This window comes from Callithrix jacchus, chromosome 16 (genome assembly GCF_049354715.1).
Source record: "Callithrix jacchus isolate 240 chromosome 16, calJac240_pri, whole genome shotgun sequence".
Classification (NCBI taxonomy): domain Eukaryota; kingdom Metazoa; phylum Chordata; class Mammalia; order Primates; family Cebidae; genus Callithrix; species Callithrix jacchus.
Window position 1 is genome coordinate 80,467,325 of NC_133517.1, and position 22,608 is coordinate 80,489,932.

General features: G+C 40.1%; 2 protein-coding genes across 3 annotated transcripts in view; one reads left to right on the forward strand and one right to left on the reverse strand.

Moving 5' to 3' along the window:
* Nucleotides 1-16,559: 16,559 nt before the first annotated feature.
* AARD (alanine and arginine rich domain containing protein) lies at nucleotides 16,560-22,423 on the reverse strand. 2 transcript variants are annotated; one of them, XR_013528154.1, is made up of 2 exons: nucleotides 21,739-22,423; nucleotides 16,560-18,125 (listed from the first exon to the last, which is right to left on the reverse strand). XR_013528154.1 is itself a non-coding variant. In XM_002759311.6 (2 exons), the coding sequence occupies exons 1-2, from the start codon at nucleotides 22,384-22,386 to the stop codon at nucleotides 17,982-17,984; spliced, it is 453 nt and encodes a 150-aa protein (XP_002759357.2). In that variant the 5' UTR covers nucleotides 22,387-22,423; the 3' UTR covers nucleotides 16,560-17,981. The 2 variants fall into 2 exon arrangements, 1 of the variants encoding a protein (XP_002759357.2); XM_002759311.6 differs by having other exon boundaries at nucleotides 22,078-22,423.
* Nucleotides 22,211-22,608, forward strand: part of RAD21 (RAD21 cohesin complex component) — a 97,308-nt gene continuing 96,910 nt past the window's right edge. Inside the window, exon 1 of the mRNA XM_035277308.3 lies at nucleotides 22,211-22,298. The gene's annotated coding sequence lies outside the window, so the exon portion shown is untranslated. The remainder of the gene's footprint in view (nucleotides 22,299-22,608) is intronic.

The following is a 22,608-nucleotide window of genomic DNA, read 5'->3' on the forward strand; positions in this document are numbered from 1 at the left end:
AGACTGATTTTTATTCAAATCCTTGGCCATTCTATTTAGATGCATGTTTAGAATATGAGAAATTAGCAAGAAAGTGTTTTCTGGGATTCAATTCCATTGCCTTAATGCCACTGATGGGCTTTTTGTTTTTGTTTTATACCTGAATAACAGCATCCTCCTCTCTTATTTCCCTAGTAATTTTCTTTTATTATTGGGAAAATATTTCTTCAAGAGTCTGATGTCACCTAGGAGAACTGAGATTCTCATTACTCTCTTCTAAAATAGGTTTTCTGTGATCAAATTTATTAGCATCTCTTCCCCTTCTAATTCATTGCTCCTGGAGAACCTGAACTGTGACAGTTTGAGAGGCCGCTTGTGATTGTGAAAGTCAGAGAAGAAGAAAACATCCCCTAAAGTGACCTAAAGGTATTACAGACTTGTAGTTTTTTTTTTTTTTTAATGGCAAAATACATTTATAGGATTGTGGCCTCATTCCCTGCTTCTGTCTCTTAGGGCTAGGCGAACTTGGGAGTGCCAGAAACTCCAATTCTCAATTAAAGGGCCTGAGAAAGGCAGACACAACTGAAAAGGGAGCAGCAAGATATCTATGGATTGCATATGCCAAGTAACTAGCCATTGATCCTGAGCAAGCCAGAGCCCACTCTCATCACCACTTTCTCAACTATAACATAAAAGTGTAGAAGGCGCAAACCTCTCAAGTCTCTTCCATCTCCTGCACTTGCCATCTTTATACCACGCTTCAGCAGCCCTCTTAGTTTGCTTTGTCTTGTTACAAATTAAAAATATTGTTAGGGAAGAGCCTCTAACAAGAAGATTTTAGAGTAGTAAAAAATCAGGTTAATGGCAAAAATTATTCAGGGATGTTTCTGCCCAGGGTTCACATAAATAAAGAATAAGTTGTTATTTAAGCCAAAATTGACTTAAGCCAGTCCTTTTTTTTTTTTTTTTTTAATTTCACTTCTAAGGTTCAGGAGAGGAAAAGAATGCTCCACAAAGTAATTTAGAAGATGCCGGAGGTTGGGGCCAGACTGAATAGGCGATGGGAAGCCCCTCAAAATCCTGCAAAGATGTGGAATTCTCACCACATAGGAGATTGGGGGTTCCAGTCAAATTCAAAGAACAGGGCAACCTCAGCGGACACCAGCTGGTGGGCAGCGAGATGTAATACGTTTTTTAAATAGTCCCATGTATCTTATGTCCTGACTTGGAAAAGCATATTTTTAAATTTTTAATGTTTGTTGTTACTTTTACATTTCTCTCTTATTTTGTTTGAGAAGGCAACTGGTATATTAGCAAGATCTCAGGCTTTAGAATCAGCTATCCTTCTGTTTGTGTTTTAGCTTTGCCGATTACTTAGGCTTCAGACACAGTTTCTTTACATCCAAAATGAATATAAAAGTACTACCAATCGGGCTCAGTGGCTCATTCCTGTAATACCAGCACTTTGGGAGGCCAAGGCAAGTGGGTCACCTCAAGTCAGGAGTTTGAGAGCAGCCTAGCCAACATGGTGGAACCCCATCTCTAATAAAAATACAAAAAAATAGTTGGGCATGGTGGTGCACAGCTGTAATCCCAGCTACTTGGGAACCTGAGGCGGGAGAATCACTTGAACCTGGGAGGCAGAGGCTACAGTGAGCCAAGAATGTGAGAATGCGCTATTGCACTCCAGCCTGGGCAACATGAGTGAATCTCCATCTCAAAAAACAAACAAAACAACAACAAAAAAAAACCCACCTACTTTATATAGTTGTTGTAAGGATCTGAAATAATAAATCTGAAACTCATTAACACAGGGCAGATACTTAAAGATTTAATACTTTAAAACTCTTTCACAAATGTTTACTGCGTCAAAATTCTGCAGTTATGTGGAATTCACACCACACAGGAGATTGGGGGTTCCAATCAAATTCACCTGGATCCCAAAGAACAGAATAACCTCAGCAGAAGGATCCTATGTGAACGATCCACCTCAGCCAACTTCAGGCTTTAGTAGGTTAATAAGAGATGATGAGTAACCTCAGGCCATTTTGAAATGTTAAGTTAGAGAAAAACAGAGACAGAACTCTGGGTATCTTATTGTGGCTTCTGTGCCTGCTGTGTAAACTAATTTTGACACCTTGATCCATTAAGCAAGTCATGCTTTGATTCAAACCTAGGAGATGGATTTTTCTCAGAAACCTTGCATCCGGGACGCAGGTGCTGCATAAATACTTCACTAGGCTGATGAGCTCCCCTAAAAGTGCCGCGTGCACCAGATATGTAATAGACACTGGCTGCCCCCCTTAATTAGAGTTTTAAAATGCAGTCTAGAGCCACAGAAATAGTACACATTTGTTTTTCTCTTGGTTACCTCTCAGGAACCATTGTGGAAGTCTGTTAACACAGCAAACATGCTCTTGCTTTTGCTTCTGCTTTAAATTAACAGCAATCTTGGGTTTTAGTTCATTAGAATGTTCTGAATAGAGGTAAATTAATTAATGGATCCAACAACCAGCATCAGCATGCCCATATTTCAGAAGGATAGTACTCTTTTTAATGCCTCCAATATCTCATTAGGAAAAACAGGTCAAATCGAGACAAACTAATTTAGCTCAATTTGTCTCTTTTCAGCTTCAGGTCTTGTAAGATTGTAAAAGCCCACACCTATCCAGATTGAATTTTATGTAAATTTATTGAACTATCAAACTCCTTGTGAACTACACTGGAATGAATGCCTGAGTACATAATACCTTTAATTTATATAAAGCCTGCTTTCAGAAGGCCTTTAACAGTTTCACAAAGGTTATTAATCCTCAGAACAATCTTTTGAAGTTGGTAGGGAGAATAAATTACCAAGGTGCACAGTAACCTTGAAAGAAATACTTTCTCTTTAAAGGTAAGTTCAGTAAAATGGTGCAGCTGCTGTAGAAAGCAGTTTGGTAGTTCCTTAATAAGCTAAATATAAAATTACTGTGTGACCCAGTCATTCCACTCCTGGATCTAGACTCCAAAGCAATGAAAACAGGTATTCAAATGAAAACTTGCACACAGTTGCTCACAGCAGCACTATTCACAATAGTCAAAAAGTAGAAACAACCCAGATGCCCATCAACTGATGAATGAATAAACAAAATGTGGTACATCCATGCAATAGAGTATTATTCAGCCATAAAAAGAAAGGACCCACTAATGGAATATGGATGAAACTTGAAAATATTACGCTAAGTGAAAAGCCAGATACAAAAATTGTATTGTTCCATTTATATGAAAAATTCAGAATTGACAAATACATAAAGTGTATTAGCAGTTGTCAGGATCTGGGGAAGGAGAGATGGAGTGTGATTGCTTAATGGATACAGGGTTTCATTTAGGGGCGAAGAAAATGTTTTGCAGCTAGGTAGTCATGGTGGTCACATCAGTGTAAGTACTAAATGTCACTAATGGTCAATTATATTTTATGTGTATTCTACCACAAATTTTTTTAATTTTTAAGTTAGTTCAATTCTCATGTTTTTGGAAGGGTATAACTATAGTCCGGCCTAAAACCTAACAGGGCTATTAACAGCCTCAGGGTTCCCACAGGCCTTGGGTTCTACAGGAATAAATAAAGCCCAATTTAAGTAATTTCCACAATTCCATGATGTGAGCTTTTTCCTTCAAGCCTGAAACTTTCCTACATTGTTAAAGTGTTTCCTGACCTCTTCTACTCCCCAACCAATTGCACTGCCTCTTTCTGTCTCTCTAATATCACCAAACCGCCAGGTCTTATCATGTTTGCTGACTCGTCCCTTTCCCCATCAGACTCCGGGTTCCTTGAGGCCTGCAACTTTTCTTTGTACTCTGCCTTGTATCCTGCCTTGGCACATGGGAAGGGTTCCAGAAATTACTCTGTCTTGTATGTTAAAATGATAACCATACACTGCTCCCAAATTATTCACGAAGTAATTCTTCTAATAAAGGATATATCAGTTTTTCTTCCAATAAACTGAAACCAGGACTTCGCAGGGCAGTGTCAGCCATGAAAAGCAAACACCTTTAGACATGACTCGTTATACAGTATTACCTCATGAATAAATGTGTTGAGAGCAACATGCAATTTTTGTGACTTTTATTGTTTGCTCTTTAATTTCTAATTCTGTGAAAATGAATCAACTAGTGACTAAACTGAACAAACTGAAACTATTCCCAAGCTATTGATGCTCATAAAATGCTGTGACCTTAACACCATGACCAGAGTGAGCAACAGTAAGAACAGTTTGGGGATGGATTGAGGAGAATAAAAGCTGTGATGGGACAATGTGTTGACATTAAAAGGAGAAGGTTGGAATGAAGGCAGGGAAAAGGGAGGAATTACTTAAGACAATTAACATAATCATTTTTTATGTGCAGGTAGCATGGCTTTTCTTGGCATGACTTAGGATTGAACTACACAGAAAATTGGTGCTTATTTTTAGTTACTGCTCTATGAGGTCTATTATTCAACTGTCCTAAAGCCAAAAGTCATCGTTGCCGGCAGCCATCACTGGACCTAATTGCCTTACAGTTAATGAGCCAATAAAATGAGTTAACTTATCTAGTTTCTAGCCACATATGTGGCAAACAATTTGTCTTCAATGGAACACCAGTAATAGATTAAATTATTTTTTTGTTGTTGCTATTAGTTGCTAGAGAGCTCAGAGCTCAATACTCAACTAACTGTTTGCAAGTATTCAAGACTTGATATTTCAAGTACTGACTGCTGTGGTTTGAATGTGCTCCCCAGAAATGCAAGTGTTGGAAACTTAATTCCCTAATGCAACAGGGATGTGGGGCCTAGCAGGAGGTGTTTAGGTCGTGAGGGCTCTGACCTCATGCATGGATTAATGCCATCCTAAAGAAGGCTCATACAGGAGTTTGAGGCTGCAATGAGCTATGATTGTACCATTATACTCCAGTCTGGGTGACACACAAGAAAGGGGGCTCATGAAAGTAGGTTCTCTCTCTCTTATCCTTCTGCCTTTTACCATGTGAGAACATAGCATTCATCCGTTCCAGAGTATGCAGCAAGGTCCTCCCCAGAGGCCAGTGCCTTGATCTTGGACTTCCCAGCCTCCAGAAATGTGGGAAATAAATTTCGTTCTTTATAAATTACCCATTCTGTGGTATTCTGTTATACCAGCACAGAGTGAGACCCTGACCTTGCCCCAGTGTCAGCTATTCTGTTTTATTTCTCTTTGTCCAAACTTCAGATCCATATCTTTTATTCTGCTTTCACATTGCATATAGATAGAGGTTGTCATAAGGCTTTTAAAAACAAAGCACTTTGTTAATGTATCAACTATATCTTTAATAAATAAGCAAACGAATAAACAAATAGCTTTTGTAGTTTTCCTTCTTCCCTTCTTTCCTTCCTTCCTCCCTACCTCCATTCCTCCCTTCCTTCTTTCTTTCCTTCCTTCTGTACTAATATTACAGAGATCTTTAGGATACTCATTGCTTAAAATAGGAAAGCCATAAAGAGCAGAGTTATAAAAGTAAGTAACAACAGCATGCAAACATTAGGATCTTCCACATTCTTTAAGATGAAAATTAAAGAGATTTTCCTAACATTAAAATCTTTTAAAGATGTCAAGACCTGAATTTCCCACAATTTCTCAGATGTGATTACTTCAATTATTCTAGTTACTCTAGATTCTGCCCATTCTACCCTATACAAGTAGAAAGAAACTAGGAACACACACATATATACATTCATATTACAAATATATTTAGCCAATTAGATGAATGAATTTGTAGAGTTGTTCTCAAAATAACTGGATGTATAAATAAATTCTACTATTTCTACCTCTTACTGCCATGTTGTTTGTGGAGACAAGTCTACGGATTGGGGTGATGAGATCATGTCTCTAATTACAAATACTTTCAGTATTTCCCTTTGTAAAGGCAATGAGAGTAATGAAAGAAGTGAGACAAGTTGCATGTTTTTTCAGATTCTTAACACAGTGTCCCAGTTAATTATCTTTTCTTAGATTCAGAATTTCATGATTAACATCAATTTAAGCAAACAAGATCTTTTGAACTTTCTTCTTCTGTTAATAATGCACATCCTTTCAAAAATGTGAAGATCAGATTTCATCCTCTATTCTATTAAATGAGGTAGCATTCTATGATACATTACTTCATTAACACTTAAAACAGTGCCTAAAAGATGATGAGACAGGCACCTTCAACTAGGGCTATATACATCCTCCCACCTGAAACAAACAAAATAAAAACAGACAAATTATATGAAATAATAGTTTTGAACACGTTAGGCAACAAAAGACAGTGATCTCTGAAAGATTGAAAACAAACATAGGGATCCCTACAAGTGACCCAGATGACTGCCTTGAGAAGTTCAAGGCTGCAGTACAGGGAGTAGCCTAACAAGCTCTCTGAGTTGAGGAGATAGAGTGGAGAGTATGACCAGTGCAGCTAAAGATTGTAGGACAGCATATCAGAAAGGTGAGATATGTGTAAAAAGAGACTCCAGATCTTCAGGGGGTATCCCCTTACAATTCACCAGAATGTTTATAAATACATGCATGTAAGAAAATTGCCCATGTGCAGAGAAAGAATGATCTCAGAGAGCTAAAGAGAACCCAGTGTTCACACTTGCTGGGAATAGTGCCAATCCCCAACAGTCATAGTGGAAATTTTTATAATTCATAAGGCCTTGGACAGAGGACTCAGAAGGATCTTGCTTCAGTAGCTGGGAATAGTTAACAGTAGACTAAATGCTGCTCTGGTTCCATCTAACAACTATGAAACCAGAACTTGAAAGGATCGAATGGTTTCTAAGTAATGTAACTGCATTCCAGAAAAAAACTGCAAGAATATCTATGGGAACACAAAAATATCTGGCAGACAAGAACTTGAAATTTACAATGTCTGGCATCCAATCAAGGATTCTAGGCATAGAAAGAAGCAGGAAAATATGACCCATAAAAAGAAGAAAAATCAATCAATTGAAGCCAACCAATCTAGGGCTAACATTGATACTAAAATTGACAGATAAACACCTTAAAATAGTTATTATAAAATTATTCTTTATGTTTTAAAAGATAAATGGAAACATGGAAAATACAGAAAACTTCTAGACATGAAAACTATAATGTGTAAGATCAAAAATATAATGAATGGGATCACTACAGATTAGATACTACAGAAAAAAAATTAGTGAGCTTTAAGATATGGCAATAGAAGCTATCTGAAATGCAGAAAGCAAATTTTTTAAAAATGAAAAGAGCATCAGTGGGCTATAGGACAACTTCAAGAAGTCTAATATACATGTAAATAGAATCTGCAAGGAAAGAGGGTAGAAAGAAAAAAATACTTGAAGAAGTGTCGATAAAAATATTTACAAATTTAATGAAAACTATAAACGCTGAGACCCCCCAAAAATTAACAAACTCCAAGCACAAGAAACATGAAGAAATGCACACCAAAGTACATCATAATCAAATTGCTAAAGACCAGTAATAAACAGAAAAATCTAAAATGCATCCAGCACCCTACCTACAGAAGAACAAGGATAAAAATGACTAGAATTCTCACTGGAAATGATGCAAGCAAGAAGACAGTGGAGAAACATCTTTAAAGCACTGAAAGAAAAAACTGTCAGCCCTAAAGTCTATACCTAATGAAAACATCTTTCAAAAACAAAAATGAAGTAAAAACTTTTTCAGACATACGAAAGTTAGAAGTGTTCATTATCAGCTTACCAACAATAGAAAAAAAAATGTTAAAGGAAATTGTTCAGGCAGAAGAAAAATAATACCAGATGGAAATATGGGTCTATACAAAACAATGGAGAACACCAGAAAAAGGCCATAACCGCTACATTCCTAGAATGTAACCTCTTTCAAAGTTGACCACACCCCTGCCTAAGTGAGGGCCTGAGGGCAGAATAAGAAGAGTGGTCCAGCCCTCCCCTGACATGACTTAAGATCTACTTGGGATAGCGCAATGTGTTCAACATCAATTGAAGAAAATGAATGATATTGATAACAAGGGCACATTAGAATCATGGAGTAAAAGCCCTGAAAGTATTCAAAGGAGATAGGCACAGTCAAATCCAGTTGATTTCCTGACACATGGCATAGATCCTGTGGGGAAGATGGGTGACAGTGGTGGGAGGGCACAGGGCTGCCCTCAGGTACTGTAGACTGGGCATTCATCATGCTAAGAAAAAGGCCATGAAAGGAAAGAGCTGGTGCATGGCTATTGATTTTTGATAGTCCAGTGCCCCAGATACTTCTGTTTTCTGATGGGAATAAATATCACCCAAAATCAGCATGTCAGCACCAGTTTATTTAGCCAATCTCATACAATCCCACAATAGAAATCCCCGACATTTAGCAATGAATGAGCCCCTCACCAAGTCACTGTCCTGGGGCCAGAGCCTCAAGACAGTCCCCTAGTTTTGAGTCTCAGAGCTCCTGGGGGCATCATGTCGACCCATTGCGGGAGGAAAGGGCCGCTTGCCTGAGTTTCACAATGGTGCTGTCTGGGCCGGGCATGGTGGCTCATGCCTGTAATCCCAGCACTTTGGGAGGCCGAGGCAGATGCATCACTTGAATTCAGAAGCTTGAGATCAGCCTGGCCAACATGGTGAAACCCTGTCTCTACTAAAAGTACAAAAAATTAGCAGGGCGTAGTGGCACAAGCCTGTAATCCCAGCTACTTGGGAGGCTGAGACAGTAGAATCGCTTGAACCTGAGAGGCGGAGGTTGCAGTGATTCGAGATGGCGCCACTGCTCTCCAACCTGGGCTACAGAATGAGACTTCGTCTCAAAAAAAGAAAAGAATGCTATTGTCCATAATAGCTCTTTAACTGTGTAAAAAAAATTATCATCTTACCCTATGTCTGCTCGCCTACAAAATAGCTATCTCAGTTTCTTTATTCCCATGAGTTGAAGGATGACTTTAAAAGTATGGAAACATTAAAAATGCCACTTTTTAAAATATGTAAGACAATCTGTGCACTCACAGGGTCTTTTTTAATTAAGTTGTACATGCTATCATCTGTGGTGTTTGTGTATATTTGTTTTGCACTCATATCATGAGTATTGAAATGATTTGAGTCAATAAAATTATTCCACATCACTTTTTAAATGAAATTGTGATCACATAGCCAATGATAGTCATTTTCAGTATGTTTTAAGGGCTATGAATAAGATGTTGACTACTTTGTAATTGGTACCAGTCATTTGCAATTCTGAAAGAAAGCTACGGATTGATTATATTTTAACATTTTTACTTCGATGCCTTGATGATGAATTTAATTTTGAAACATTTCAGGATTACTTAATTCAAGTTTCAAAATACAACTCAACTTTATTTAAGTTGGCATTCCATTGATTTAAAACATGAAGTCCACTTTCTGTAATTCTTCCTGGGACTAAATAAGAGAGAGACTATCACATTGATTTTTTTATGGCCTCCCCTTAGTAGATATGAATTTGTACTATATAGACATACATTGGTTTTTTAAATCTGCTTTTAAATCCAAGGAATTGCATTTTTGTTGTAAGCACCATTTTGATTAAAAGATAAGAATCACCAGAAAGTGAAGATTTTACTCTAGCACAGATGACCCACCTACATTTCTGTCCCTGAAATCTTCATTTTTGATGACTGTCATCTCTACCACACTTCAGTTACATCCTGGAATTTGTCAGGGCCTAGAACTGCTTCAGCTAGAAATTCACAAACTCAGTCATCTTACTATCTTACCTCAACCTCTTATTTTGACTCTTACTCAATTTTTCTTACTATAACTATTTTTCAGCCTTTCCCTTGAACCCTTTTGTTGCCTGCCTTCCATCAGCCACCTTAAGTCTTTAATCTCCACTCAAAGCATACTTTATTTCATCATCTTTGCATCCATTCTGTTGAAATATTTTCAGTTTTATTGCCACCTTGTCCATATTCTGCTTATGCATGACAGAATATGAATCCTGCTTTAATCTTTTCACTTTTCACAGTTGAGCCTGGGCTGCTGTACATTTACTGCCAACATAAATTCGTGATCACCAGCGTCAACTAAGTTCTGAACAGTGCTTGTAATCTTTCTGAGTTTTTGTAGCGTACTCTCATTTTCCATTTTTTCCTGTTTTAGTTTCCTAAGGACAATAAATTGCCACAAATTGGGTGGGTCAAAACAATAGAAATGTATTCTCTAGCAGTTCTGGAGGCCGGAAGTCCAAACTCAAATCCAAACTCAGCTCTCTGAGGGAGAATCTGTCTGTTCCACAGTTCTCCTCTAGTTTCTGATGGTTGCCAGCAAACCTCAGCATTTCTCTTTCTATTTTTTGTTTTGTGTTTTGTTTTGTTTTGTTTGAGACAGAGTCTTGCTCTGTCACCCTGGCTGGAGTGCAGTGGCATCATCTCAGCTCACCGCATCCTTCGTTAACCAGGTTCAAGCGATACTCAAGCTTCAGACTCCCAAGTAGCTGGGACTACAGGTGCGCACCACAACACCTGGCTTATTTTCTGTATTTTTAGTAGAGGCGAGGTTTCACCCTGTTGTACCTGAATTCTGTTGGTCTTTAACTCCTGGCACTCTGTTGGTCAGACTGGTCTCAAACACCTGGCCCCAAGTGATCCACCTGCCTCAGCCTCCCAGAATGCCAGGATCACAGGTGTGAGCCACCACACCTGGCCAAACCTCAGCATTTCCTGTCTTATAGATGCAGCATGCCACTCTCTTCAGGTCTTCACGTGATGTTCTCTCTGTGTATCTTTTGGTGTTTTCACATGGTCATCCTCCCACTGTGTGTATCTGTGTCACTGTTTCTCTCTTCTTAAAAGGACCCTAGTCATTGGATTTAAGGCCCACCCTAACCCAAGATGATCTCATCTTAACTAATTGCGTCTACAAAGACCCTATTTCCAAATAACTTTTCATTCTGAAGTTCTAGGTGGATATGTATTTTGGAAGGATACTATTCAACCGAATATACCAGCTATATCCAGTTGTTGACACATTTCTCAAATCTCTGATCCCATCGTTTCTTCCTCACTGTAAGCATACAACCTTGAATCCTTGAATTTTACTACTTCACAGAAACAATGGAAGTCCTCAAGAATTCTCTCAACTTTTCATCAACTGATACATTTACGTGGCCCTCTACCATGACCACTTATAGCAATGGTTGTGGTGTTCCTCTTCCGATCTTAAGCTTTATGCCTATACTTTGCAGACCCTTCCCTCTCACTTTCTCAAGGCCCTCACTCTGTCATTGATTTCTACTCTTATTTATATCATTGACATTTACTTTCATGTGGCGTCCGTGAACATTTAAGCATACTCAAATATCTCGCACCTTAGAAAAAAATAACTAAAAAAAACTTGACATCACATTTTGCCTAGCTATTGAGCTATCTTTCCTCCTTTCCTCTTAAAAACCAAACTACTTGAAAGAATGTTCTACATTCACTGTTTCCATTTTCCCATCTCCTCCTTACTCAACTTGTTATTACTCAGATTCTGTACCTGCCATTCCACAGATATCATTCTTTCCAAGATCATCAGTGACCTTTATGTCATTACATTTAAAGATATTTTTAGCCTATCATACTTGACCACTAAACAAGCCCTCTTCATTAGCTTTCTTTGACACCATACTCTCTATGACGGCTTTTCAGACGTCTTTGTAGGGTCCTCTTTTTCTGCCCAGTTATCAGATGTTGACATTTATCAGGAGTATATCCAATTCCTCTTCCCTTCGTTTTAGTTAATTTATTCCACTGCCATGGGTTTCAAATATTATTCAGTATTGCCTATTCGATGACTCTACTTAAATGTATCAATGACACCTCAAACTCAATAGTCCAAAACTGAACTCACATGCCTCCCCATTACAAAACCTCATCCCCTTCTGGTGCCCTCTACTGTCATGAATGACACCACCATCTACTCATCTTCCCATGCTAAAAACGAGGGCATTATCTTCATTATCGTGTCTCTGACATCTACCTCACTCCCACATCCAATTACTTATCAAAAGTTATTGATTCTTCTCCTAATTATTTCTTAGTTAGGACTACTCTTTCATCCTATCACCACCCTACTCCAGTCTGTTATCATCTGACCTATTTACTGGCCTAAACCTAATCCAGCTCCTCTCAGATTCATTCTGTCCACACTGCTGCCAGAGAGATGCGTCTTCAAAGCAAGTACCATAATCCTCTACTTAAATTTCATGAATGAATTCCAGTTTTAAGATGGAGTAGAGATCTTCTGGAACTCTATTCCAGAAAGAAACAGGAATTCAGATTTCATCTTTGATTAAATTAGAAATAAATAGAACTTGAAATGGAGGAAACAAAAAACAAGGGATGAAGAGAGAAAGTTGATAGAAAAATGCTACAAAACCCAGCAGGGCAGGGGAAGTCAGACATGAGTGCCTGCAAAGAAAGAATTTCATGAGAAGCAAGAAAAAACTGCCTACATAGAATCCTAGAAAGCGTCACATTCCAGGTACTACAGGAAATAGAGATGAGATGATGTTAGAAGTGTTTTCACAGAGCTGTGGGATGATATGAAAAGATTTGGTCAGAGAGTCAAAGAAAGCTAAGCAAAACATGCAATGTAATTATCAACATCGGAAGAAATAAAAATTTATACAAGAAAAACATATAATCACAGTCCACTACTTGACTCAGCATAGAATAATCATCAAAATTATAAATAGAAATGTAAGAAAAATACAAAATTCCATCTTGGAATTGGGCACTTCCAACAGGCAAGCAGGATGAGCAAAACACTTGTTGGTTCAGCTGTTATAATAATAAGCCCCTATTTGCGTGTTCTAGGCACTTCACATGTGTTAGTCCACTAGACCCTCATAACAAACTCTTGGGGTAAGTATGATTAATTATCATTTATAGATAAGCAAGCTGAACTGTGGAAGTGTTAAGTAACATAGGAGGAAGTGAAGGAGCCAAGATACTAACTCCATTATCTGGCCGCAGAGGCTGCACAAGGCGCAGTTCTCAGCCAGCAGCATCTGCCACGGCAGGCTGCCTCTAAAATCATAATACGTGAAAGTTCTAAGTGATGCCTGTCTCCCTCGGAAGTGCAAATGTGACATTTCCCCCTGCTTGCAGTCATGGTGTGGGTGAAAAGAGCAGAGGAGCATCCAAGAGTGACAAGAATTGCTTCCTGTCATCATCAAGTCGGTATCAGCTCAAGCTGTGATCAGGGTAAGGGCTGAGATCAGGAGAGTCTACTTTATTGACAGGGGCCAGGGGCAAACGGTCAGCTGTCCATCATGCTATAACAGGAATCAGAAAGTCTCGGCAAGTCAGGAGCAAGCGATTGAAGGGTCCAGTTACAAGCGGGCAGGATTAGAATAAAATAGAGGCTCTAAGCTAGAGGAAGGTTTTAGGAGCTATTTCCACTATCCCTTTCATTTTCAAAAGAGAAGAAAAAGAGGCTAAATAAGGTGGAGTAATTTATCCAAGATCACCCGACTAGTTTAGACAGAATGTGAGGATTTTTCTTCAGGTGGACAGCAAGTAATAACTTGGAGGTATGTCTTCAATGTGGCCTTCTTTGTCTGACTCTTGCAAAAAGCATCCCTTTTACCAATTCATACATTCTTCTATTATAGTATTGCATATACTCACTAGCACAAGGTCTCTCTCATTAGTTTTGGAGGGGCACAATAGCCAGGCCACTACCAACATCAGATGTGAATCTTGGCATCTCCACTTGCTAGCTGAGTGGATGGTGATGAATTACCTCACCTCTCCAATACCCACTCTCTTCTTCTGTAAAGTGGAAAGTCCAATAGTTCCAACCTCACAGTTTTGTTGGGACAATTATGTTTTAAACACACATAATGCTACATGCCAGGCAGATGCAGGGCTTGGCAAGTAGCAGCAACTATTCACTTCATATCTTCCTGCTGCCTCTTCTCATGTTTGCAAAATCAATTTTTCAATCGACAGTGGGAACTCCAAGATAGCATCATAACAGGGAGCAGGTGGCAGAGTGTTACTGAGACATAAAGATGTGAGAAAGAGAAAGGCACAAGAACGGTATCAGTCCAAAAGGGTAGTAAGAGCATATGAAATAAAGGTGTGGAATGAATATATGAAGTAGAAGATCCTTCACTATTAACTTACTCTCCCAGACCTGATTTGAGTTGCTAACGATTTAAATAAGATAGGTTCCATTTTCACTGACTTCCTTAGACAGACCTAAAGAATTTAAAACAAATTGCTTTAGGTCATATAGTTGGTAAGTGGCAGAGCCGGGACTAAGCACCAAATTCAAGCAACTCCAAAAACATGTCCTACACACTTACAAGCCACTGTAAGGGTTAAGGAAGCTGATACATGCACAGTTCTTGGCACAATGGCTGGTACAGGAGTGGTAGCTGATTTCTTTGTTAGTTTCATCATTATGACATTTCGACAGATCCTTCTTGTACTAGTCCCAGAAGAGAAAGACTATGGCATTATTGCTCCTAAGGAAGAGGTGAAGCACTCCCATCCACTATGTGCATCAATGCCAGAATTAGGAAGCAATTGAGAGGTACGCAGCCCCTTGAGAAGCAGCACTTGACACAGGCTGCTGTAATAGGTGTCCACCTATCTGAGTGCTACTGCCCAACATTCAGCTCAGATGGATCAAGAGGCTGCCAGATGAGAGATAGGTAGGGTGGCACAGACTCAACCATCACCCTAACTGTATTTTTCACCCTTCATTACTGACATGGTCACCATCGTTACTGACATGGTCAAAAACGAAAAGAGGCAATAGCAATGGCAGCAGCAGCAACAATGAAAGCAACCAAGAGAGAAAGCAGCTGGCACTGGAGGGCCTGGTGCCAGGTCCCAGGCACAGAGGATTCTGGCAGTGATTACCACAGTAAATAGAGCCCATGGTTGTGCCAGGGCCCTGGGCCCTGCCAGGAAGGGAGCAGGGGAGATGGGATTCTTATAATTATACTGGTTTAGACTCAGCCATCATGGGGTTACCCACGACTCTGATCTGTCCCCAGGCTGGGAGCTGCAGAAGCACCTGTTAGAGCAGAAGTCGTTTGGCAAAAGCCAAAGAAAACACGGATACATCCAGGCCACCTGTAAAGGAATTTAATACCTAACAACCAATGTAAAGCTCCTAACTGTCATAACTAATTTGGCACCTATTCACTGGTTGGTGCTAAACAAGTACCATATGGCAAAAGCCCATTTCCTGCTAACATGGTTTAATTCCCCCTATAACTAAAGCTGTGAGAAATTGTGTCATTTGAAAAACCCAAGCACCATATTTTTCTCACAAAACTGCTTTTAGTGTCTCTTCTGTTGGCCCTCTCTCTCCACTATTGTTATGAACATCTAACTTTCTTCAGCTTCTCCAGCTACTGCTTCCCCGATGCATAACTTCGGTTATAATTATTTTCTCATTTTCCCCTCCAGCTGGCACTAGTTTGGTCTCTCCCATTTCATAGATCTTTAAAATGTCACACTGTTGCTCCAGCTTATTTAGAAATCCTGGAAAGAGGGGAAGTGTAGATTGCAGGGCAGCCTCAGCTCTCAGAAAACTTTATCTGCTTTCTTATGTGTCCCAGCTGACAGGATGCCAGGCCAGCAAGCTAACAACCAACAGCTGAGTGCCATGGCAAAGAACTATATAAAGATAATCGTCTGGCTTCTGCTACTTTAAAAACAAAAAGCAAATGATAGCTTACTGGAGAGGAAACAAGATAAAAACTTGTAATAATGATATGTCCCACATATCAAGTTCCCATTGTAGTTCCACCTTGCACAGTTAATATCAGAGGCCACCTCCGCTGATTCAGACTTAAACTAGACAATTTGGACACAAAGGCATTTTTCATTCTGTTTCTATATCTGTCACCCCTAAAAGATACAGTGATCCAAAGTTCATCACTAAAAGATGGGGGGTGGGGATGTGGCAACTAAAACTTTGCAATACAATAATGGACCTTTTTAAACCTAAAAATGTGAAAATGCATCAATTTTCATACTTTCTCTTTTAAATTTTCTTTCGTTTGATCCCCAATATATTATCAGTATGATCAAATGACATGAATATTAACCAGCGTCAGCAGTCTGTATTCTGTAAGGAATTTAGCTCACACAAGGAATCATCTCGAGTATTTTTTACATGCAAAATTACAATTTATAAATGTTAATCTTTAAAACGCACTTGAGAATGATTGTCCCAAAGGTTAAGTAGAAGGTTTTTCAAAACACAAATCACAAGAACTGTGCCAACCCTTTCCTAAAAATTTCTATAAAATTCAAAGGAAGAAATAAACAGGAAATCTACTTTTCAAATGAAATTCAATATAGCAGTCACATATTTATAGACCAAGAGCTCATGTGGGAAATGTCTCCAGGAACACAGTGGTCAGATACCGAGATGCTGGCGACTGCTCATCTGCCAATGTTGAAGTTGGTAATTCCTCATTTATGCAGAGTGAAATTAAGTACCAAAGGGCTAGAATAATTTACTTATTGTGGGAAAAAGTTAAGGACAAACTAAACTTAGTCCAGATAATTCTCAGATTCTCACACAGATAAAACAACTTGTATTTATTTTCTTTTTAATATTTATTTATTTATTTGAGACCGAGTCTCCCTCTGTCATGCAGGGGCACAATCTCAGCTCACTGCAACCTCCACCTCCCAGGTTGAATTGATGATTGTGGCTCAGCCTCCTGAATAGCTGGAACTACAGACAAGCACCACCAAGCCCAGCTAATTTTAGTATTTTTAGTAGAGACAGGGTTTTGCCATGTTGGCCGGGCTGGTCTCAAACTCCTGAACTCAAGCAATCTGCCCACCTTGGCCTCCCAAAGTGCTGGAATTACAAGCATGAGCCACCTTGCTGGCCCTTGCATTTATTTTAAAAAGAGAAAGACCGTGTCTCTTCTGTTCTCCTTTGTCTTCAAGAACAAATTTTTATAGTTTACTAAACATTAAAATTACATAGCTTGTTATAAATTAATTTGTATTTTGCAGACAATAACCATTATAAATATCACTTAGATCTGCAACTATTTTTTATTAACTTTATTGTTTGCATTAAAAGATGGCACTTTTTGGGTATAGATAGTCTAATTCAACAGTAAGAACCATTTTAACTCCTAAAACCAAACAACTGCATTAGTTATGAACACTAGAAACAAGTCATGAAACTCCAACTTGAATTTGCTTAGGCAAAAAGAGATTTTATGAGAAGGATATCAGAATATCTCATGTATATACACAAGAGCAAGGCCTGGGGTCTTATACAGCTTGACCCCAGGAACAAGAAAGTACCACCCCTTCCTTTTTTGTACTTTCAGTGGTTCTGTTTCAGTCATCTCCATTAGGGTGTGGGCTTTCTCACATGGTGACCAGCAGCAGCTTCCAAGGCCCTGACCCACAGCTTCTACCGGCAGAAATACTCATCTACTCTTTCAGTGCCCATTCAAAAAATCCTAAGGACAAATTCATCTGCTGCCTTGAGCTGCATGACTATAACTAGGAAGGTGGAGTGCCCCTAATGGCAGACCACCTAAAGGGCATGGCTGGAATCCAAGTAGAAATAATTCACAAAAAGGAGGGCAGGCTGCTGGACAGACAAACCAAGAATAATCAAAGTTAAACAAAACAAGCACGAGTTCTGAAAGCTCAGGCAATGCCCACAGCGTCAGGTGACACAAGGTAGAATACCAGAAATTGGCATTAAAGCATTCTTTGAGGGAGAAATTTACATTTATATTTTACTTCTATGTCCCAGTCAAAACAACAAACAAGTAACTTTAAAACTTGGTAATACATCATTTTTCTTTCCCCTCTCTTAGATGTTTTTACGTCACCTTCCCCTGTCATCTAAGTTTTGGGTCTACAAATTGCCCCTCAAAACTTATGCAAAGCATAATGTGTTCATCAGAATTGTTTCAGCGTTGATGTGTTAGTTTTAGGGTTCAGATCTTCATGTGTGTCTGTCTTTATTTTGAATTTGCAGTATTATCTTTCTGGCTTTGAGAGTCTGATGTAAATCCCAGTTCACACTCCTTCTTTAATTGCTGCACCTTCATGTTTAGGTCCAGTAAAGTTCTAGCCAACTGGTGGTTTTGAAAATGCATTTCCACCTAAAAGTTAGAAAAAAAACAAAAATTTTTATTAGCCTGAGATACAAATAAAATGAAACCACTCTCTGACTACACAGAAGAAATAAGAAGTTTGTAGGAAAAGAAAATAAGATATCAAGAAAGATGTATTTCTCATCTTATTCTCCAGTTCTGTTTAGTCTGGCTATAAAACTGACTCTGTATATGACAAGGTAAAATCCAGATATATAAATAACTTTTGAAATGGCCTTGAAATGAAAACAAAAATAGCTGATGCACAAAGCTGTCCATATGAAAAATACATATGCACCAAAGGCTGTTTTCAAGCAGTGGCATGTGATCCACAATGAACTCATTTATCTTTATGAGCCTTCTGAGCCACAGGATAACTGCCTACAGCCACCAGAGTGTTCCGAATCTGTGTGTATTTACTTGATTACTTATCATTTCAAGTTTTCAGGATTGTAAATGGTCTACCTGCTGAGCGAAAACACTTAACGACACCTTAGAAGCACATGTATACTTATGTATACTTATATAATCTAATGTTTTTGACTCTGGCATGAAGTCTGTTGGATAGCAAGGCTGATTTATACCATCCTCCAATGGGAGTTTATGAAGGTCCTCATGTGTTTAAAAAAAGATCTCTGGGGCATGTAACCTGGGGGCAGTCCAGTAAAGCTTAGTCCAATATAATCTTTATGTTATAATTGAAAATTATGATCAACTACTTGCAAATTTCTTCACCTAGGGCTTGTTTAATGCAGTTCAAGAGGAATTTTTTCTCTCTGCTAAAAAAAAAAAAAAGCTTCATCAACTTGTCAATAGAAACCACTCCATTCTTCAGCACCTAGACTCATTTTTATGACAGCAAGAATTAGCAAAGAATAAAGTGAGTGAATATCCAGCAAACAAGCAGTAACAGTAACCACACAACCACCACCACAAAAACAAACAAAAAAAAACCCTTGCACCTTGCCTGCAAGAAGCTTCAGCTCTCTAAGGTGGCCCAGATGCTATACAGCCCTGCCCTACTTTTTCAGCTTCCTTTCCTGACCATCTTTCCTATGCCAGCTGCCTCTGCAGCTGGTCAGAAACCTTGCTGGTCCCTGAATAAATGCTGAGCTGAAGCACACCTCCTTCTGTCCCCATTTCTGTTTAAGATGCCCTTTGCCACCTCTTCTGCTGAACCCAGTCAAATGCCAACTCTTCTGAGATAATTGTCTCTCATCTGTGCATCCACAGCACTCTGTACAAGTGCCTCTCATACACACTGACCAGACTAGACTGATGATTTTGAGAGCAGAGGCTGTATTTTATTTATAACTGTATCCCCAACTAAGAGTGCACTACCTGGGCACACAACATAGTAGATTCTCTGTGTGTTTGTTATAAGACTGAGTGAAGTAATTAATTAAGTAATTGATGAACATCCATTGTGTACTTTCATGCAAGAATCAAGGAGAAAAATTATTGGTAATGATTTACCATCTAAGTAAAACAAGTATGTGTAATTCACACTTATTTAGGAAATTCAAACATCAATGGTTATTTAACTTTTCTTTCATCATGGATCCCTTTGAGAATCCAATGAAAATTATGAACCCTCTCTGAGGAAAAACTATACTTTATGCACATCAAAAATGTTGCATACAATTTTAGGTATATAAAACCCCTGAAATCCACTCACAGATCCTAGAAATCAATGATTCTCACTAAGAAGACCAAGTCAAACAACAGCAAATAGCATAAATAACAACACAACTCTAAATTAATTAAATTTTTTCATCATTCCTTAAAATACCATCTTAATATATGATATATGTACATTTTTATAGGAATGTATGTCAGTTTCTATAAAAATCCAGCCAAGATTCGAAAACTAAGTCTTCTAGTGGTAATGATATTAAGCTACAGTGTCCACACTCTTTTGCTTCTTTCTTATGACCAAGACAAGATGATTGACCAAGATCTTGACCATTGTCTGTAACCTAGGGACACATCATTTGTATATGTGTAAATTTCTCTGGTTCCCTTCCAGAAAAACTCCTGATTTTTTTTAGTAGGAATGCATCTGTTCCTTTTTGGTACAGTCAAGAGTCCAAGGTCTGTAATAATCATTATTATAATAATAAGAGCCACTAAACAATATCCATGGTCTAAGCATTTTATAGAATATTATCTCACTTAAGCTCTTGAATCCTATGAGATTATAAATTCCATTTTACAGATGATTAAACAAACTCAAACTGGCTAAATAACAATCCCAAAGTTGTAGGGCAAGCATTAGCTGACCTGATGGCTGCGTCAGATTTCAGCCTTCCAGTCTGGCATTCTGGCCCACTACACAGGCTTCAGGGGCGAATCAGGTGGCTCCCACTACCCTACTGCTCAGACTCACTGCTTAGACTCAGGGTGAAAACCAAGTGTTTCTTCAACGTTGTTTCGCTCTTGTTGCCCAGGCTGGAGTGCTATGGCGCCATCACGGCTCACTGCAGCCTCCGCCTCCTGGGTTCAAGCCATTCTCCTGCCTCAGCCTCCCAAGTAGCTAGAATTACAGGCGCCCACCACCACACTCGGCTAATTTTTTTTTCTTTTCTTTTCTTTTGATGGAGTTTCGCTCTTGTTGTCCAGGCTGGAGTGCAATGGCACGATCTTGGCTCACTGCAACCTCTGCCTCCCGAGTTCAAGTGATTCTCCTGCCTCAACCTCCCAAGTAGCTGGGATTACAGGTGCCAGCCACCACGCCTGGCTCCTGTAGAAACAGGCTTTCACTGTGTTAATCAGTCTGGTCTTGAACTCCTAGCCTCAGGTGATCCGTCTGCCTCCGCCTCCCAAAGTGCTGGGATTATAGGCGTGAGCCACAGCACCCGGCCTAATACTGTCCTTAAACTCAGAAATACGAGAACGTTCTTAAATAAGGCAATTTATTGATGGTTGGCTCAGTTCTACGGTAGTGGTTAATTGAGTTAGTAATCAGTGCAAAAGAAAAGAATTTTCCAAGTCAAGTCTCCAGTGCATGATTTCCTAGGGAGCACCATTTTAAAATTTGAATCGCTCCTATTCATTGTGTCCTTTTCAAATTGTGTCTAACTTCCAATCTTTTTTAATTAAAAAAATCAGTCAGCTAAAATATATATATATTTTTTTGAGACGGAGTTTCACTCTTGTTACCCAGGCTGGAGTGCAATGGCGCAATCTCGGCTCACTGCAACCTCCGCCTCCTGGGTTCAGGCAATTCTCCTGCCTCAGCCTCCTGAGTAGCTGGGATTACAGGCACGCGCCACCGTGCCCAGCTAATTTTTTGTATTTTTAGTAGAGACGGGGTTTCACCATGTTGACCTGGATGGTCTCGATCTCTTGACCTCGTGATCCACCCACCTCGCCTCCCAAAGTGCTGGGATTACAGGCGTAACCCTCCTGTTTAATACTCAGACCTAACCTGTCTAATGTTCGAAACGCTGCAATTTTACAAAATACCTTATCATTTCCGGTTTTCTGAATTATTACCCATGGGAAAGATAAGAATAAAACTTGCGGAGTTTGAAGAAAGAGTTGCTGATGGACACACTCCCATCTATCCCAAGAGGAAGTTTATTTCATGGAAATTTCCTTCTCCGTGCGCCATACTTACGCGTAGTCATAGTTCCCCACAGGGCAGAAAACTATAGAAACGGGTTGGGGAGGAGACATCTTGGATCTGTCCCTGGTAGACTATGCCCCCACATGGGTCCTGCAGGGCCCCCTTCCTTCCCTACGGTGCTGGAAAGGCGGGGGCGTCAACGCCGTGACCAGACGTGAGCTGGGCTCCCCGGGAAGAACAGCCGCAGTGGCCGGCGCTCCCGCTCTGGGAACAGCTCCCGTCGGCCTCCCCAAGGCCTCGGGTGGGCTACGCAGCCAGCGGCTCCAGAGCCGGAGGAGAGGACCTAGGAGAGGGCGCCCTGGGAGCCGTCCGCCCAGACCGCGCTCTCACCAGCTTCGCCCGCTGCCCGGCGAGGGTGACCTCCTCGCGCGCCCGGCTCTGCTCCTCCAGCGCCGCCACCGCCGCCGCCTCCTGCGCGCGCCTCGAGGCCCTGCGCTGAATCGCCCACTGGAAGGCGCGCGTCAGCCGTTGTCTGAGGTCCTCCAGCAGCGGGCTGGCCTCCTGGACGTCCGTGCTCCTGCGGTCCCCGGGGAAGCCGCTCGCGGGACGAGGTGAGAACCAAAGCTCCCCTCTACCTGGGAGTCCCTGGAACTCCCGGGAAATTCTCCTTCTGCTGCGATCAGAGTCCCCCGGGTCCATTGCGGAGATGCTTGGTCCCCCCTCCAGCGCTGCTGCTGAAAGATGAGTTTCAAGTTTGATGTTTAGGCCGGGTCAGGGCGGGGGCGGAGGTAATTCAAGGACCCTTGCCAAGTGGGCCGCTGCAACTGCTCCGCCATTCAGAGACGCTCCTTTGCTCCCAGTCCCATCTGAATCCTCCATTAGCGAGAGAAAGGAGGCCGTTCCCATAACTCCAGCAGAAGT

What these genes read in the sequence shown, in the direction of transcription:
- AARD (XM_002759311.6), bottom strand. Translation starts at nt 22,386, where the DNA reads ATGGACCCGGGGGACTCTGATCGCAGCAGAAGGAGAATTTCCCGGGAG. An exon ending in CCGGGCAGCGGGCGAAGCTG is followed by an intron (nt 18,126 to 22,077) that starts GTGAGAGCGCGG and finishes TCTAACTTTTAG; the next exon opens with GTGGAAATGCATTTTCAAAA.